Below are 19,311 nucleotides of genomic sequence, written 5' to 3'. Positions count from 1 at the left end.
GTTTTACAGTAAGTACAAAGAAGCATATTTCTGACATTGTCAGTTTCAGGATCCGCAAAGTAAGGTATCTCTTAAATGTTGATCCTTCTGCTGTAAATTCTTCTTCAGGACCTTCTGAATGTGCCACATCTGCAATAGAACTGTGTAAAAATTTGTGTTTACAGACATACCAGTTTGTCAAATAAGTAATCACTGAGCTAGGACGTCATTCTGAAATGTACTCTTATTCTCAACATGAGTCAGCTTGAAGGAAAAATTGTCTGCTTAAGTACCATGAAGAAACACTGAACAAAATTTGAACATTGCACAGGAAGGAAAATGTTTGGGCGAGTTCATTCCTCTGGGATATAGCACCATGTAGTCTATTGTGTTTTGGAGGAACGTATCTCCTCCATCTTTCAGTGCTGAAGAATCACCCAAATAAGAAATCACCATGAAAGCAGGTTGTATGCTTGCCACTTTTACTTTCAGTGGACTACATGGCGCTGTATCCCAGAAGGTAGAAGTGTTTAATAACTCAAATTAATTGAAGGTGCTATAATTGACTTGGTTTGCTACATTCCTGAAAATTTCTGTTCACCGTCACAGTCTGTTACAGAGTTGCAGAGACCACAAATCAGTTATAAACAGTAAAACAAATCAGTAACAGTCAACATAAACTGAAGAATTCAACAGCTTGGAAACTGATTCAGTAATATAAAAGTTGTTCCATTTATATTTTCGTGAGAATGATGATTTCAGAATCACGTGCAGGATTTCATCACAGGAGTAATACACAGTTGAGTCTGAAGTCCTGACAGATTTGAGTGTTCGTGACATTGTGTCTTAAAAATATGCAAGACTGTTGTGATACAGTATCAAACATACATTTTCTAAATACAAAGAATTCCTTTATGTTAATTGACAGATTTCCAATACACAACTTAAAACATTTTTTTCAGGTTCACTGCAACCGTGCTTCACTGTCTGAGATACTAGTGACTCTTGGTGGTTGCTTTGTTCAGTCTGGGTACTTAAAAAGAATGCTTTCAGATATTTTAAACCATACTTTGTACTTATAAGGCATGTGAAAAATGTTTTCTAATTTTTTGCAGCAGAAAATCCATTCCTGTCTTATATCCATATAGCTGTGTTTAAAACAGAATTGTATGGATAAAAGTTAATTCTGCTGAACGAAAATCCCTGTTTAGCTGATGGTTATTAATGGCATTGCATTTCATTTAGTAATTTTAATTCCTCTGCACAGATTATTGCCAGTGATTTAAAATTAGCAATCCAGGAGACATTCTTAATTTTTAGAAAGCTGTTAATTTTTCTGTGTTCACAGATGGTACTATCACAAAATATATTGGTATTGGTGTGGGGCTGGCAAGCCTCATCACAGAGAACCTTCTGAGTCACCCATTTGTTGTCCTAAGGCGTCAGTGTCAGGTAGGTATTGCGTCACAAATATGCCAATGATTTGTTGCACTCCGAGACATGAGGTCAGTAGTCAGATTTTATGATCTAGAAGTGTAAGGTTTGCTCTTTCACTTAAAGGGATTTGTGCCTATTGACTGAGCAGAAGATTGAGAATCAGTTTATTTTGTATCATTCTTCACATAGTTTATTCATTTGTATACATTCCTACTTTCCACTGTAATTTTTGTGATATTTCATATTTTTTTGTCATTGTTGTAGAATGTTTACCTGAAACTGATTTCTTTCTTTAATTAAGAAGATATTTTTAATTGACCTATTTATGCCAGCCACACTATGTCCCCAGGGTCAACTAAACCTCTAACAGAAACGAGTACCAGGAATCTTACTGGGAGTAAAGGGCAACCAATGTGTAAGGTGATAACCTCACCACCATTTCTGAGCCAATTATCTAGAAAATGTGGGAGCCTTGGCATCTCTTAACCCTATAGGCCTCCACTGTCTGTTACATGGCTAGCTTTACCTTTTTAACTTTTTATCAGTTGAATCTGTTGGCTGAAAGCATTATTTAGGTAGGAATACCAGGACCCTAAGGCTTACACAGATATTCTCAAGGGTTCAAGTGTTCCTTGTAGATTCTTTAAAATAATTTAAGTCAATAGAAAAACATTCATAAATCAAAAGATCTTTATAAAACTTAAAATAAAAACAGTAATTCTGTTAGCAGTTATATGTACAGTCTATAAAGTTAATAAATTGTATGTTTGCATGTATATGTAGCACGTGGTAGCGTAGTGGTTAAGGCACTATGCTACAAGCCAGAAGATCGAGGGTTCAAGTCCCGCTGAGGTCATTGGATTTTTTTCAATTGACCTAATCCTTCCAGCTGCACTATGGCCCTGGGGTTCACTCAGCCTCTAACAGAAATGAACACCAGGAATTAATTAAATAATTTTCCCGGGGAGTAAAGCCTGGCTGGCATGTAAGGCTGACAACTTTACTGCCATCTTTGATTGTCTAGGTAATGTGGGACCCTCAATGTGGGCCTTCACTTGATAGCTTTACTTTTTTTGTACTTTGCATGTATAAAATAGAGATGTTTCCATGTTGGTTTCCATGACATAATCATGAGAATTAACTTTCTATTTTATGGAAACTAAATGTTCATTATCATGATCACAGGAACTTGCCACTGGTCATATCTTGAGCCAGATAAATCCAGTCTATATTCTTCCTTCCTAGTTTTATAGATGTACTGAATTTAATGAGAATTATCTGGCGGAAGCCGCCTATTGGGTTTATGTGGTACCACAAACTCCAGTTTCCTAATCCAAGAGGATGCCTGCTACCTTCACACTGTTGTTGACAATTATATTTCACAGGGTTCCAGAAAAAAATGTTTCAGCGATACCATAGTTTAGCGAACCATATGCTTGTGCCCCTGACTATGTTTACTTACTAATCTACCTTTAATTGTACTGCAGGTGCACAACAACTCGTCTCTCTACCATCTGATGCCTGTCACCTTTCTACCTGTCATTGTCCACCTACACAGACGTCAGGGAATTACCACACTATGGAAGGGGCTCGGCAGCGTACTCATGATACGAGGCATGACACTTGCAGTTGAAGACCTGATTAGCAAATTCACACCTTGGCCTAAGTATGTAGTGAGTTAGATTCAGTAGTCTGTAGAGAAGTTCTTTGTACCATAATTGCAGTCAGTATAGAGGATGACTGCAAACAAGCAGCGTGACATAAAATATTTTGATATGACTAAGCATGCCGCATATGGCAAACTGAGCCTTGTTGCCTGCTTCTTGCTTGGCTTACACTTTGACCCGGCAGATGGGGCAGTATGTTCCTTCAGAACCTCAGGCTGTCTCTGAAGTACCGCATGTTAGAGCTCGGGAGACTGTACTGTTCACAGTCATCAGCTCCAACAAGAAAGAGGAAGTAACTGTACACTTTGTCAGAGGTCGTAGTGCAAAATGGGTTCACTTTTGGGCTGTCCCTAATGTAATCAAAATCAGAATTAATCATGGTTGAGGGCAAGACATCGTTAGAAACTTTTTCATTACATTCATGCGCCCCGAACGTCCTCCTTCTAACTTCCTTTTATGAGATGATATCAAGAATGAAGATTGAATGAATTGCTGTTGTAGGGGTTCCTCATAACAGACTACAAAATGTCATGCAAGAAACGTGTGTGGAGCACATATCGAATTTCAGTGGGGTTGAGTTCTTCATATATGTGACATGATTTTTAATCGCTTATTTCATAATCAGTTTGAAATTGCTTGGATAACCTGTGTTGACTTAGCCATTGTTTTGCTGCACACTAAATGACAAAGCAATGAAACTAACTTAGTTAAACTCGGTAATTGCTACAGTTGATACATTGCTGTTAAATTGTCTATGAACAAATCGAACTTACATGGTGTGTCCAGGCTCCGTTAGGACTATTTTTTTTTTATTTTTCCCTGCAGTGCCATCTGTTTGCGAGTTGTGGTGTTAAGATTCTTGAAGGTTCAGCTGTGGCTGTCCATAATTTCAAAGCGCAAGCATCGCTGCATCATGTTTTCTGACCTAGAATGTAACAGTACTCGTCTGACGCTCATTGGAAAATGGCGGTTGAACAGGGAGTCAAACATAACATTTTGTTTGAAGTTAGGCAAAACAGCCAGAGAGCATACAAAATGATGAAAAGTGTTTATGGTAGTGATTGTTTGAGTCACTTGAACATTTTCTCGTGACGGCAGGCAGGACATTGAAGACGGTCCACGTGCATCAGAGCTGAGAAGAAGTCACACTGAAGAAAATGTGAAAAAAGTGACTGAAATCCTTGCATCAGACAGATGTGTTTCTGCAAGACTCATCGAGGAGCTTTTGGGAATACCAAAAATTACTGTGCATCAAATTTTGACTGAGGATTTGGGCAAATGGAAGGTCTATGCGTGGTTTGTACCACACGAGCTGTCAGGCGATGAAAAACGTGCCAGAGTGGAACACTGCAAAGACATGTTATAGTCAGCCCAAAGTGATATAAATTTTACAAAATTGATTGTTACTGGTGAGGAGACATAGTGTTTTCAATATGAGCCTCTCACAAAGCGGCAGAGTGCAGTGTGGTTGAGCCCAAAGAAGCCGAAACCAAAGAAAGTGTGCATGCAGAAGAGTCAAGTAAAGACACTGCTAGCTATTCTCTTCGATTCCAAAGGAATCATTCATAAGGAATTTCTCCCAGATGGTCAAACAGTGAATTCTGATTATTATCTCGGGGTCCTCAATCATTTGTGGGTGAGAATTCTTCGAATTTGACCTGAATATCGAGAGCAAGTTTCCTTGTCTCTCCTCCATGACAATGTCCCACCCCACAAATCGAAGATTGTGCATGATTTTTTGGCCAGAAAAGGGATCACAGTCCTTGATCATCCTTTGTATTCGCCAGATTTGGCTCCAGCAGATTTCTGGTTGTTCCCAAAAGTTAAGTTGGTGATGAAAGGAGGCCGTCACGAAACCGACCAGGACATCCAAAGGGAGTGTATCGCAGTTTTAAATGTGATTCCCCAAAAGGAGTACAGTGACTGTTTTCGAAAACTTTTCAATTGATTCCAGCTATGTATTGATTCAGAAGGAGACTATTTTGAAAAAAAAAAAAGTGAAATTTTGAAAATATTTCACATCTTGTATTTTTAATGAACACAGTCCTAACAGAACCTGGACACACTGTATAGGTACAGTGCTGTGAAAGAATTCATTATGTCACAAGTTTAGACATGCTATATGGTATTGTCGGTATAGTACACTTGCGGACTGAAATCACGGAGTTATTAGTTATATGGTATTGTACTCTGTGAATTTATAAGGATGTATTTCCAAATAAAGTGACAAAAATTTGGAAATTTTGTATCACATTAGTTTACTTATAGCCAATATAAGGAGCCAGGATAACTCGGTATAGTGACAAGCCACGGGTTTGACAGCTGGGATTTGATTCCCAGTAGGGACTAGAGACTTTTCTCGTCTCACAGGATCCAGACTGTCTCTGGGGCCCACACAGCCTCCTGTCCAATGGCTACAGGGGCTCTTTCCCTGGGGATAAAGTTGCTGGGGTCTGAAGTTGACCACCCACTTCCAACTAGTGTTGAGGTCAAGAAAGATGGCGATGTACGTCCACCCCCACACATCTTCGTGACATGGTGTGTAATTAATTAAACACGGGGACAGCTTTACCTTTACTTTTTAGCCAATGTAATGTAAACCACTGTGAAGACATGTGGAGGAGTGGGAGGTATAACTTCATCATTCTCAACCTCGGCACTAGATGGAGGTGGGTTGTCGGTTTCAGGCCCGTGCCACTTCACCTCAAAGGAAACAGGCCCTAGTTCCCATTGTATAAGAGGGTGGATGGGCCCCAGAGGCTGTGTGGATGTTGTGGAGAAGAGAACGACCTCTTTCCTTATTGGAAACCAAACCCCAACTCCTTGGTCATTCAGCCTGTTGCCTGTTCCCTGTACTGACTGAGCTATGCCAGCTCCTCTGTGACTAATATAGTTAGGTCAAATTGAAACATGTTACTTCTGTGTGGTGATATTGTTGCTTCTTTTGTGTTACAAGTTTTGTATGTTCTTAAAATTCCTCGTGACCTTTTCCCATACTTCCGCCATAGTGCTAGGTGTAATCTAATTGGAATATGATGTGAAAATAAAATAAAAGGACTAATTGTCATTACTTGCTTATGTCATTGATTATAATATTGTGACATGGTGGCTGGGAAATCCTCAGCATCTAGGTAACAGCTTGATAAATTTATGTATGCAGCAATGGATTCACATGCAACAATAGAAAAGATGTTGGAAAGTATGTTTTTTGTGTGGTTCATCTTGATGCTATGTATCCAGTATCCAGTATAGAAGGGGTGGGTTTCCCCATGCACCGCAACTAATAGTCTGTTGTACGTCCCCCTTTTAATTTCTGCTGTCTCCATACCCTACCAGTACTGGTGCTCACTATCAGCTTGATGCTATGTAACGGGACCAGTTAAGTTAAGTGGGAGGGAATCAGAATGGTTGCACAGCTCCCAGAGTTATAAAACAGTAAAATGTGGTCATGAGTTTCACGGAACTTGGAGCCAAGAATGACTATGCTGGCAAGGGCCAGCAGCAGAGTTACATGATTTCCAGAGTCATGAGAATCACAGGACTTGGAGCCAAGAATGATTGTGCTAGCAAGGGCTGGTTGCAGTTTACCAGACAGTTTAGAGAGTTGCAAGGCAGCCATAACCTAGCAGTGCCTAGTGAAGATTATCTCGCAGTGACCAGTGAAGACTATAGTAAACAGAGGCTTAGTGTGTAGGGTAGTGATTTATTAATTGTGTAGATTCAGAACTTCAAGAACAGAGTGTCTAGCCTCAGGTGGTAAATTAGTTACCAGCCAAAGGTTGACTGGGTAGCCAGATTACTTTTTTTTCCCCCTGCTAGGTTAGGTGTATAAAAATTCTAAAGTTCCTGTGTACGTTCATTCATTCATTCATTCATTCTTTTATTACTCCTCTAGATCCTGATACAATGATATAGGACAAGTCTTTCAGCTAATATACATTATTAAATTACAACAATCTTATTACTAAAAAATTATATAAAATACACAGCATTTTATACATTATATACTATATACTTCTGCTTATATCAGTAGCCAATATTCGAGAATTCATCGTTCAAATAGTCCTGCGTTGAGTAGTAGCACATCTGAATAAGTAACTTCAATTCCCTTGTGAACTGATTTTTGTTTTCTATTTCTTTTATGTTGTTAGGAAATTTGTTGTAAAAGATACAGCCAGCTACTGAAGGATTATTATTATTATTATAAAGTTCTAAGTTGTGCCCATACACTTTGTGCAGTTATACTTTTCTTTTTACATATAGGATTGTTTCTTGTATGTATAGCGAGTATGCTGTTAGTATCTTTAAATTTCTGAAGCTATCCCTGCACGATTCCAGATGTTTTAGCCCTGCAGTGTATCTTACTGCCCTTTTTTTGGAGTACAAAAATTCTTCTAGTGAGGGTCTTAGCACTATGTCCCCATACTATTATTCCATAAGATAGATGAGGATAGATCAAACCGTAATGCAACATTCTTCTTTCATTTATATCGAGCATTTTAGATACCCTGTTAATTATGAACAGGTTATGGCTAATTCTACTGCAGGTTTTTTCAATATGTAATTCCCAGCTCAAGGTACTATTTATTACTACCCCCAAGAAATTTGTGCTTTTTACATTTGATATTTCCCTGTTCTTTATTAGGATTTTTAGATTCCTTTCCTGCCTGCACTGTTTTGTCTGGAAGAGAATATAGTGATTTTAGATGGATTTATAAATAAATTATTTGTCTCAAAGTATTGCTCTACCACTCCTGTATCATTTGAAGTCGTGTTTTGGAGCTCATTCATATCTTGCCCTACATTCAGTACTGATGTATCATCAGCATACATTACTGATCTGCCTTGTGTTAGATGTAGGATATCATTTATATATAAGATGAAGAGTAATGGGCCAAGGACCGATCCGTGGGGGACTCCGTATCTCACTGGGAGGCTACTTGACAAATATTCTTTCATACGATTGCCTTCTGCATGTGTTACTTTTACATGTTGAGTTCTGTTGCTGAGATAGGATTTTATTAGCTTATGTGGTATACCACGGACTCCATTCATTCATCAGTAATCTGTCTGACGACAGGTCCACAGCCTCTTCCGAAACAGTTTCTCCACTTAATGCGATCTTCTGTTTTTGGAAAGAGACTATCCAGGAAAAGTGATAATGTGGTAGTTTTTCCATTTGCTTTCCACATCGCAGTACAACAGCCGTTCAAACCACTCTGGTCACGCCTGTTGCTATACGAACTTGAACCATCTCGAGCATCATTTGCTCTGTGCTTCAAGTCGCTGCTGATGGCGCTGCTTCCGGCATCAGTTTTCGGTGTCTCTCTTCGTCTGATGCCTACCCTTTGACCTGTCCAGCAAGGGAGGCCCTGCCAGTAGCTATGCTACCGCTGGTATAGCTCTCAGGGTCCTTGGCATACTCAAACCCCCTCACCACGATAAGGTGGAGATACCAACGAGGGGGACCACGGACTCCATATTTGTAAAATTTATCCATGAGAATGTTATGTTGAATACAGTCAAAGGCTTTTGATAAGTCTAATAGTACACAGTTGCATTTTATTTTATCATTCAAACTTTCTATTATGTTTTCAATAATTGTGGCTATTGCAACGTTAGTAGATTTATTTTCCTAAATCCAAACTGAGATTTATTAAGTTTATTGTGTTTTCTAAAAATGCTATTAACTGGTTAGTTATTACAGTTTCCAGAACCTTTGAAAGGGCAGGTACAAGAGTAATTGGACGATAGTTATTTGCATCTTCTTTTATCCCGTTTTTGTAGATTGGTTTGACTACTGATTTTTTTTAGTTTAGAAGGGAAGATGCCTTCTCTGATTGATGCATTGACCAATTCTAAGAGTGGCTTTATTATGGAAGGTGTACATTTTTTTAGCAGATATGGCGAGATGTCATCAAGTCATGCTGATTTTTTATTCCTCATGCCCTGAATTACTTCAATCAATTCAGTCTCTGTTATTTCTAATAGGACAAGTGAATCTTTTATGCTTATATTGTTATTACTAGTTTGTGGATGTAATCAATTTTTGTCAAGTATAAGTTTATTTAGAGTTTCTATGAAGGTTTTGTTAAATATGTTACATGTTCTACTCGGACTTGAGACTATTTCATTTCCATCTTGTAAGTGTATATTACTAGTGAGAGTATTTTTTGGTGAGCCTCTTTCTCTAATAATAAATTCCCACAATATTTTTGGAGTGTTATTTGATCTGGCTATAATTTTCTGAATGTAGTTTGCTTTTGCATTTTTTAATACTACATTATATTCCTTTCTATATGCTTTATAGATGTAATATCCTTCACTCTCTAGCAGGTGCATATTGTGAAGCAGTGCTTTTATTATTCTGTATGTAAAAGTATTTATTTCTGTTTTCAGGGAAATTTCATGGCATAGTTCACTGAAGTCATTTGGCCAACATATCCTCCTCAAATGGTAAGTCAGTATGATTTTCAACTTTCTGCTTGCAGACTCGGAATAAATCATTTGTCTTATTTAGTTAGTTATTGGAGAGGGTGGGTTTCCCCATGCACTTAGACCAGTATTGGTCCATTGTGCTTCCCTCTATGATATTCTACCAGTCTCTATACCCTACCGATATTGGTGCGTACCATCAGTCCCGACCGAGCCAGCGAGTTTGGCCTCTACTGGCTTGGCGGTATCTATAATGCTTCCCCCATCTGTCAGAGGCGTTAGAGACTACTGGTGGGCGGGAAACGTCCTTGAATTTGGCTCAGTGACCTTCTTTGGAGATATGAGGTTCTTTTACGTGCCGTAAAGCTACGACATGGGACCCACGGCTTAAAGTTCATCCCGGAGGACTTGTTCCCTGAATTTTTCCACCCTTAAAATTTCCACGACCTCCGGCAGGTTTGAACCCGCGTACCACGAGTCATGAGGTGGGGACGTTACCTCTAGACTACGGAGGCCACTATTTGTCTTATTTAGTTAGTTAGTTAGTTAGTTATTGGAGAGGGTGGGTTTCCCCATGCACTGAGACCTGTATTGGTCCATTGTGCTTCCCTCTATGATTTCTACCAGTCTCTATATCCTATCGGTACTGGTGCTTACCATCAGTCCCGCCCAGCCAGCGAGACCGGCTCTACTAGCTGAGAGGTATCTATAATGCTTCCCCCATCTACCAGAGGTATTAGAGACTGCTGTTGGGCGGGAAACGTCCGTTAATTTGGCTCAGTGACCTCCTTTGGAGATATGAGGTTCTTTTACGTGCTGTAAAGCTACGACACGGGACCCATGGCTTAAAGTCCCTCCCGGAGGACTTGTTCCCTGTATTTTTCCGCCCTTAAAAATTCGACGACCTCCGCTGGGTATTTGAACCCGCGTACCACGAGTCATGAGGGGGGAACGTTACCTCTAGACTACGGAGGCCGCTATGTGTCTTATTTAGTATGAGGGTATGCATGAGACCTTCTGTTAGTGCTACTTTAGAGGCAAGCATGCAATAGAGATGCATTATGTTAAGTCCTCCCAGGAAGAATCTTGTATGTGAATCCAAAAGTTTATTGATATGAGAACCTTATGAAGGATAAAAGTTTTGAAAATAAATTAATGTTCCTGAATTTATCTAAAGAAAGAACTGCTGAAGTTGTTAAAAATTTTCTTAGTTAACTGCATCTTTAACATTTCTGCTACTGTAATCTTCCAGCACCTGTTACATGCGAGGCATGATCTCACATGTTGAATGAATATATGAGGGGTTGGCTGTAATAATCTGCCCCTTGCACCATAACCATCAATGATCTGTTGTGCTTCCTCTTTGATTAACCCTTTATTAATGTAGGACTGTCTTTATGGGGGCGTCATAGTAGTCACTTTGTTCCAAGAAGTACTGGCTCAAATGATGAAATATTAAAAAAAGCTATGGCCTCACAATCACATAGGATATGTGTGGCTGATTCATCTTCTTCTAGATACCTTTCACAAGTGGGGCCATCTGTCGAACTCAGTTTGTAAAGGTGTCCTTTTAGGTGACAGTGTCCTGTAAACAGTCCTACCACCCATCTTAATTCATCTTTGTTTAACTTCAACAGATCCTTTGTTCTTTTGGCAGAGGATCCTGGTATAAGTCCCTTTGCCTGTTTGAATCCAGTTGTGGATTCCCACTGTTTTTTTTTTCTTTTTTTTATTTCTGTTCATCCAGTCCCTGACCACTTTCTTGGCAACTCAAACTGAGATGCTGCAAGCTGGTTCAGGTCCTGTGAATGGTTGTTCAGATCCTGTTCTTGCCAGCTGATCTGCTGTTTTATTCCCAGCAATACTCTCATGACCTGGCACCCATATCAGTTGAACTCTGTTATGTCTGGCCAGTTGTATGAGGGACTGATGGCAGTCCTAGACCAGTTTTTAGCTGATCTGGTGGTTGCCAAGTGCTTTAATTGCTGCTTGAATGTCTGATAGAATGTAGATGTTTCTGTTTTTATAGTTTCTTTCTAGTTTCTCAGCTGTGCATGCCTTAATGGCATACACTTCTGCCTGGAATACCGTTGTGTACCTTCCAAGGCTAAAGCTAAGATTCCGCCTTGATCCATGGCGATGAACCCCGGTTCCAGTGCCTTTTTTTTTTGTCTTGGAACCATCTGTATACCAGATTAGTCCCTCCTTTTCTGTCATGTTGAAACCCCTTTTTCCACTTCTATCAGGGAATCTGATCATGAATGGTTTATCATACATATGTCGTCATTTTATCAGATGGGGTTTCCCCCCCCCCATGTCCTCAGTCATATGCCTTGTTTGAAACCTTTGGATTTGGGTTTCCATTGATCATTTCAAAGTACTCTGTAATTTTCTACCTTGGCCTCTGCTTCCACCTGCTGGTGTAGTGGGTGGAATCCAAGGAGAACTTCCATTGCAGCTATTGGAGCTGTTTTCATTGCTCCTGTAATTCCCGAGCAGGCTTTCCTTCGCAATTTGCTAGTTTCTGCCTGACTTGTTTTGAGTTTAACTCTGGGTCATCATACAGTGGCAGCATAGGTAACTATGGATCTTACTACCACAGTGTGTATCCAGTATATCACCTTTGGTTTCAGTCCCCAGTCCTCTGCATGTCCAGATGGCCTTGTAGGCCTTGTTAATAACCTTATCCAGCTGGTTTCTCCATGTCAGTCCCTTGTCTAATGATATTCCAAAGTACCTGACTCACTGGATAGCTGGATCATTGTACTGAAGAGGATTGGTTCCTAGAGCCCCTTTTATGTTCCTCTTCCTAATAAAGGGTATAACTACTGCGTTATTTGGGTTGATAGACAACTTTGTTCTTTTACACCATTGTTGGAATGTGCACATGGCTGTAAGACCCCTGGCACAGTCTGAAGGAATTTCCCATTGATTAGGATTGCTATGTCATCAGCATATCCTAATGTGTAGTAGTGATTACTGTTGAGTCCCCAGAGATCATCCATAACAAGACTCTACAGCACAATCAAATGAGGTTCTGTCGAAAGCTCCCTCTATGTCAAGGATTGCTCCAAGGGAAATATTCTTATGTTCAGTAGTATTTTCTGTGCATGTTACCACATTATTCAGTGCGGTTTCAATAGATTATATATTCACTAAGCATGTTGGTTTCAGTGTAGAGGATGAATCTTGAATGCACTGTCCCTAATGTGCCTGTCCTCTAGTTTCTCTGCCATTTTCCTAAGGAAAGACAACAGGCTGATCGGATGATAAGCCTTAGCCTTGGTATAATCAAGTTTCCTGGGCTTTGGGATAAAGGTCACTACAAAACTATGAAGAAAATAAAAGATGTTATGCTGAGGGTGAACCTTTCTCGAAGTAGTGGAAATCTTTGAAGCATTCACTGATGAATGCATATAAGTAAAAAAAAAAAGTAAAGCTATCCCTGTAACTGGCCGTGAAGACCCATAAGGTTGTGTGGGGGTCCCACGTTATCTAGACAATCAGCTGAAAGATGACGGTAAGGTTGTCAGCCTTACACACCGGCTGCGCTTTAACCCCAGGAAATTTATTTAATTAATTCCTGATACTCATTTCTGTTAGAGGCTGAGTTGACCCCAGGGCCATAGTGTGGCTGGAACGATTAGGTCAATTGAAAAAATCCAGTGACCTCATATGGACTTGAACCTGCGACCTTCCGGCTTGTAGCATAGTGCCTCAACCAACTATGCTACTGTGTGCCCCGATGAATGCATATTTATATGACTTGCCAAAGATATTGTATAAAGGAACCCACACTTTTTTTATATTACAGAATTTTCATATCCCCGATTTTACACTTTCCTTGATTTTAGGTTTGTTTTAACTGGTCTCTTCAAAAGTCTAAAGTTGACGATTCACTCTTAATTCATATGTATGTTTTAGAGATTTCACTGCTTCCACAATGTTCATGTCTTACACACATATTTACTTTTTTGAAGTGTTATCTGGTTCTTATGAAACAGGCTGATAGTTCTTGCATAGTCTGTGGCACCTTGGCTTGGCAGTAAGAAGATTAAACCTAGAGAACTGTTCATTATCCCAAAATACATTAGGCATTGTCTTCATGCAACATATTGTTGCATATGTCCATCGCTGAGCAACAAAGCAGTGGAAATTGTTGAGACTGTTGCATAGGAATATCTGTAACGAGTGCTCATTGCGTAACAACGCTCGGTATACACCCCTCCACACTAGCCTGTGACGTCACACAACAGGGGAGTCCGTGCAGCGACTATTGATAGGCAATCAGTAAACATGTTTTCTGTGTGGTCAGGGTGGAAGCTGCATCACAAGAGTACTCGTCAGTGTTGATTCAGTATTGAGTATGCAGTATGAGTACGAGTTACGAGCATTTGCGAGTGGCGGAAGCAAGCGAAGTGAAGCATGGATACAGAAGGTCGCCTGTGAGGATGTCAGCTGTGATTTAGAAGAGTATGTGTGCTCTGCGACAGTGGATTATGAGGTGTATGTAAATCAGCGATAAAGCTGTAATTTGAGTGTAATTGAGAGAGTGCGTGTAACAAAGCTGTCAATAAATCCAATCATCCGAACAAGAACCCGTCATTTTGTCACGTGTACCCCCTACACGTGACAATATGTTTCTGTTACAGTACCACACTAGCCGTAATAACACCATTCTTCTCAGCCAGTCTTGTGGAAACTGTTCAGAGTGATATTGCAAGTGAGAAACCAGGTATCTTTGATGTCTTCAAAGAAGGCATATGCCGTCTTGTCAGCTGGAGTTCACCACAAAAGGGTATGTAAAACAGAATCCATGTACACCACTCTTTGCTGTATTTACTCACATAACTTCTGCGTTATTAGCTCTGTTATGTTTCATGACATGAATAGCCAATTTTACTTCTTTGGACTCGTTACATAAAGAAAAATTAATACAATGATCAATAAAAGATTTTATGCAATACTAGAGACAAAACTGCAAAGGTGTATTAAATAACAAAATATTGATGCAGGAATAAAGTATGCTCATGAAGTATTCTGAAGATTGAGGAAGCATTGTGTTTTCTAATATGAATAACAGACAGTTTGGGCCTAATACCATGGAGGATAAGGGTGTTTGTTCGAAATTTCTGCAATCTGGAGATTCTGTTTCCATAATTTGATTCAAATGAAGGTCACTGTTATCCTATTTAAGGAAGAAATGCACACTTATGAGATTACTATGTTGTCTGTCCATCTGCTTCTCTCCCCCACTTTCAATTTATGATTCAGTTACTTAATTTTCATGAAATCTGATGTGACCAATTCTTTGTTGGATTCCACCCCAACCTGATACTTTGTTTCCTGCAATCAGCAGCAGCAGCATGGCTGACACAGACTTATGAGGTGGCAGTGACCCTTTTGCCACCTAAGCTTAAGAAATGCTGTATGGTAATAGAGCTTTAAAAATTTATGACTCTTGTTAAGGGGTATTATGCTGGAGGGGGGGTTATAAAAGAACTTTAAAGTTGTAGTGAATTGTATTGTATTGTATTGTATTTATTACACGTTCGAGCACATCCATACAAGACTGAAGCCATTGGATACAGAACCTGTCAGACCACAAGCTTGCCAAATCAGCAAGCAGTTAACAGAACAATGCGTATAAATCCACAACAATAAATCGAGCATATGAAACCCCTACATATCACTGCAACTACATAACCTACCATGTGTATATAAAATATAATACAAAATTGGAACATATACATGACAATAGATCAAATAATGGGTCATAGTTAAACAGGAAACTTAATTAGTTAAGCACAGGGACAACTTTGCCTGTACCTTATTATCCCTGGCATTCGGCTTGATTGGCTGAAAAAATTCATGTAAACCTTGGAATAATGTGTGTCATAGCTGAGATTTATTTCCATCATGCCAGCTGTGTTTGCCAGGATACTTCTGTGCTTTGAAACAGGCCATGACTTTTGCTTGAGTTTATTTCCATTTCTCCATCCATAATCAATCATTCATCTCATCCCTCATTCACATGAACTATTTTCCTGGTCAGTGATTGTTTTACAAGCAGACTTTTACGAAAATGAACAGAACCCTTTAACTATGGAACACCAATACTGGTTAGAAATTTTTTCAGCTTATGTGAGTATGATACATGGAAGTTTATAGGGTGCCATGATAGATCAGAGAAAATAGTTGTGACTTGATGAAACACAAAGAAACACCAAGATTAATTAGTGTACCCTTAGCATATGCATTTGGTGAAACAGGCTAGTTTCATTCCTCACTATAACTATTAATTCGCTAGTAGTGCTACCAATTTAATATAGATACAGATGGATCACAAATTTTTGTCATGTACATTGAACCTTGTTTTAGGTCGCATGCTTCCAGTGTTGGCTCTGGTAGTGCCCACTGTGATGTATGGGCTTTTTAAGTACTTGTTCTATAACGGGGTTCGAGGTGTGGCAAATTGGGTCATGCACTTCACTCACAGGCACGAGCAGGAGAAACAGGTAAGATGTCATCACATAACATTCGCGTAAGGCTGACAACCTTACCGCCATCTTTGAGCGGATTGTCTAGATAGTGTGGGACCCTCAATGTCTCACAACCCTATGGGCCTTCACAGCCTCGTACAGGGATAGCTTTACTTACTTTACTTACTGAAATGGTAAAGATTTTCTTAAACTAACACAACCACTACATACCTACAGGCAAGAGCTAATTAGAAACCATGCACTACAAGCAAAAGTGCTTCCCACTGTTTGTTGCCTGTCTCCAGCTCCCTTCCACATACTACTCACAATTCATCATGTGCCTAGCAGTCCCATACACATGCATATGTGTGAATGTAAATGAGTCAACTTGTGTCCAGCTTGAGTAACAAATGTAATACACCAGTACTTACATACAGACTGTTACACCTGGAATATATGAAACTTTCTCACGTGTAAGCAATTGTTATGAATTGGCAGTTACATTTAACTGTAAGATGCATGTTATGGCAGTGGTATGTGAACTGTGCATGAAACCATATCAAATTTCCTAATCTAGTCCAATGAACACATTTAAATGCCATATATGTACTGAAAATAACCCTCTTTATGACATGTGCAAGTACATTTGGTCCAGATAGTTATGGAAGAAAGAGTGGCAGGTGGTTAGGAGCTGCTCATTATGATGAAGGTGCAAGAACTCCCCCCGACCCATTTTATGTGATACTTTTCCATATATGTAACATTAAGAAACTGATGGTTACAAACGTTTATCTTACTCTTGTTACATGTATGAGTGACTATAGAGGACTATGAAGTCCTTGCTATAAGCCATAATTGCTCTGTCATTGTTTCACTGTATGTGCAAAAGTTCATAAAGGAGGTCATGAGACGAAGGCAGGGGAAGCCTGTCCATAAGGGCTGGATGGACCAGGCACCACCAACACTATGTATGTGGGTCCTTTCTGTGGTGAGTGCTGTTTGCTTTCTTACTTTGAGTATAAATTTCTACTGTTTCCATAGGGCGCACTGTCTCGTGATATCCTAGGTCGTACCGTGTCTCAAGACATTGAGCTTACATCTTCTCTCATTGGTCTTATTGCTGCTGAAGTCGTGTTCTTTCCTATGGAAACTGTCTTACACAGGTAAAAATATATTGTACTGTGAAATGAAAACATTGAGGTTGCGGCTTTAATTTCAGTTTATTCTTTTAATATTATTAGTGTTTTCTTGTAATGTTTCATGACTGCCCAGTGTACATGACTTTCCTATCAGTGGGTCCATTTTGAAACTTCATATTGTGGTGAGCCACTACTAGGATGGAATGTATGATTTAAAATTGTGCTTTTCTTGTAGGCTTCACTTGCAGGGCACAAGGACCATAATCGACAACTTAGACTCTGGATATGAAGTGATCCCAATTCTTACAAGCTATGAGGGTGCACGAGATTGTTATGTGACGATAGTACAACAAGAAGGGGTGGCAGGTTTGTACAAGGGGTTTGGTGCCCTCATTCTGCAGTTTGTAGCACATGTGGCTGTCATCAAACTAACAAAATTTATGCTAACAGAGATCTCCAGTTTGCTACGTTCTGCACGCAAACCTCCCCCTGCAGCTTCATCTGATATGGATCTGACCCGTGTGTCGCCATCACATCATGTCTACTCCAAACCTCCCTCTGGGTATGGTTATACACAGCAGGCATACCTACCAAGTGACTAATGTCACGTTATAATGCATTAGAAAGGACAGTGTATGAACAAACTGTCAAAATTGAACTTTACATATGTGAGATCAAATGAACCTTCGATAGAAACTACTGTAAATTTTAATACAATATGTTTATATTCAGCATTCACGTGCTTGTATAGTGATAATGATAGCAACTGATCAGTTGAACTTTTCATAAGGTATGTTGTTCTAATTTTAAAAGAAACTGATTGAATAGTATATATGTGACATGGAATCAGATGAAATCTGTGCTGAGCCCACTTCATGGCTTGCTTATTTTGCTGAAAGAGAGAAAATGATGAATTTGTATATTAAAACAAAATGTTAAGTAAAATTGTAAATAATAATTGTGTAAATAAACTAATAAAATTGTATGCTACATAATTTAATCAGAGGGGAAGAGAAACCATAATTTTCAGAGCTTGATGAGGGCTTGCAAATTTTGTAAGCCCAGCTTCATACATTTATGGATATTCAAAGCAATGTTAGAGACCAGTTACAGTATGCTTCTAGGCAGTCATAAAGCTGTACTCATTGAAGTAAAGAAGGTAAAGGTGAAAATAATGGGCAAGGTAAAATGCACATACACTGTGCCCTGTGATTGTGTGTTTGCTTGCTTTTGTTTGTGCATGCATGATACAGCATCCTGGTGATTTACAATAAATATCTGTGTGGATATTCCTTAAATTTCAGTGGTTACAGGATCCAAGCTAAATAAATGGGGATAATTTGAACAATATAAGATGTGAAACCAGCAGGCATTTCAGGAATAAAAAGAGGGAATATCTGAAAGACAGAATTGATGAGCTTGCAATGAACAGTAAGAACAAGAACATTAGAGACATATAAAGAGGAATAAAGGACTGATATATTGGGTTTCTGGAACCCAATATATCAGTGTGTTATACACCATCGTCAGAATCCTATAGTAACTAGGAATAAAGGACTTCAAGAGGGATTACAAACCTAGAAGTAAGTTAGTGAAGGATGAGAATGGTGATCTTGTAGATTCCCACATTTTGAATATGTGGAGGAACTACTTCTCTCAGTTATTGAATGTACGTAGGGTCAGTGATGTTAGGCAGATAGAAATAAATGCATACAGCTGAGCCGTTAATACCCGATCCTAGCCCTTTTGTGGTTGGAAGTGCTATTGCAAAATTGAAACAGTATAAATTGCCAAGTGGTGATCAAATTCTGGCAGGACTTATTCAGGCAGGAATAATATAATAATATAATATACCACAAAGAAAAATACACAAACTTTAATTGATGCTAGTAAGGAGGTTGGTCTAGAAGTAAGCACAGAGAAAACTAAGTAATGTTTCTGCCTCATCACCAAAATGCAGGGCAAAATCATGACATAATGATAGGAAACAGATATTTTGAAAATGTGGCACAGTTCAGATATTTGGGAACAACGATAACAAATCAAAACCTGATTGAGGAGGAAATTAAGTGGTGATGGAAGTCAGGTAATGCTTGCTACCATTCAGTCCAGAACTGTTTGTCGTCTCGTCTTCTGTCCAAAAACATGAAAATTAGAATGTACAAAACTGTA

At 39.2% G+C, this 19,311-nt stretch overlaps 1 protein-coding gene across 1 annotated transcript in view; it reads left to right on the top strand.

Annotated features, from left to right (window-relative positions):
• Positions 1–18,124, top strand: part of LOC111870246 (solute carrier family 25 member 46) — a 20,328-nt gene extending 2,204 nt beyond the window's left edge. The window contains exons 2-8 of the mRNA XM_023862363.2: positions 1,328–1,431; positions 2,904–3,082; positions 9,483–9,539; positions 14,171–14,316; positions 15,900–16,036; positions 17,042–17,163; positions 17,375–18,124. Of these exons, the coding sequence (XP_023718131.1) occupies positions 1,328–1,431; positions 2,904–3,082; positions 9,483–9,539; positions 14,171–14,316; positions 15,900–16,036; positions 17,042–17,163; positions 17,375–17,741 (1,112 nt within the window). The 3' untranslated portion in view covers positions 17,742–18,124. The remainder of the gene's footprint in view (positions 1–1,327; positions 1,432–2,903; positions 3,083–9,482; positions 9,540–14,170; positions 14,317–15,899; positions 16,037–17,041; positions 17,164–17,374) is intronic.
• The last annotated feature ends 1,187 nt before the right edge of the window (positions 18,125–19,311 follow it).

This window comes from Cryptotermes secundus, unplaced genomic scaffold (assembly GCF_002891405.2).
Source record: "Cryptotermes secundus unplaced genomic scaffold, Csec_1.0 scaffold75, whole genome shotgun sequence".
NCBI lineage: Eukaryota > Metazoa > Arthropoda > Insecta > Blattodea > Kalotermitidae > Cryptotermes > Cryptotermes secundus.
This window is presented reverse-complemented; position numbering and strand designations above follow the sequence as displayed.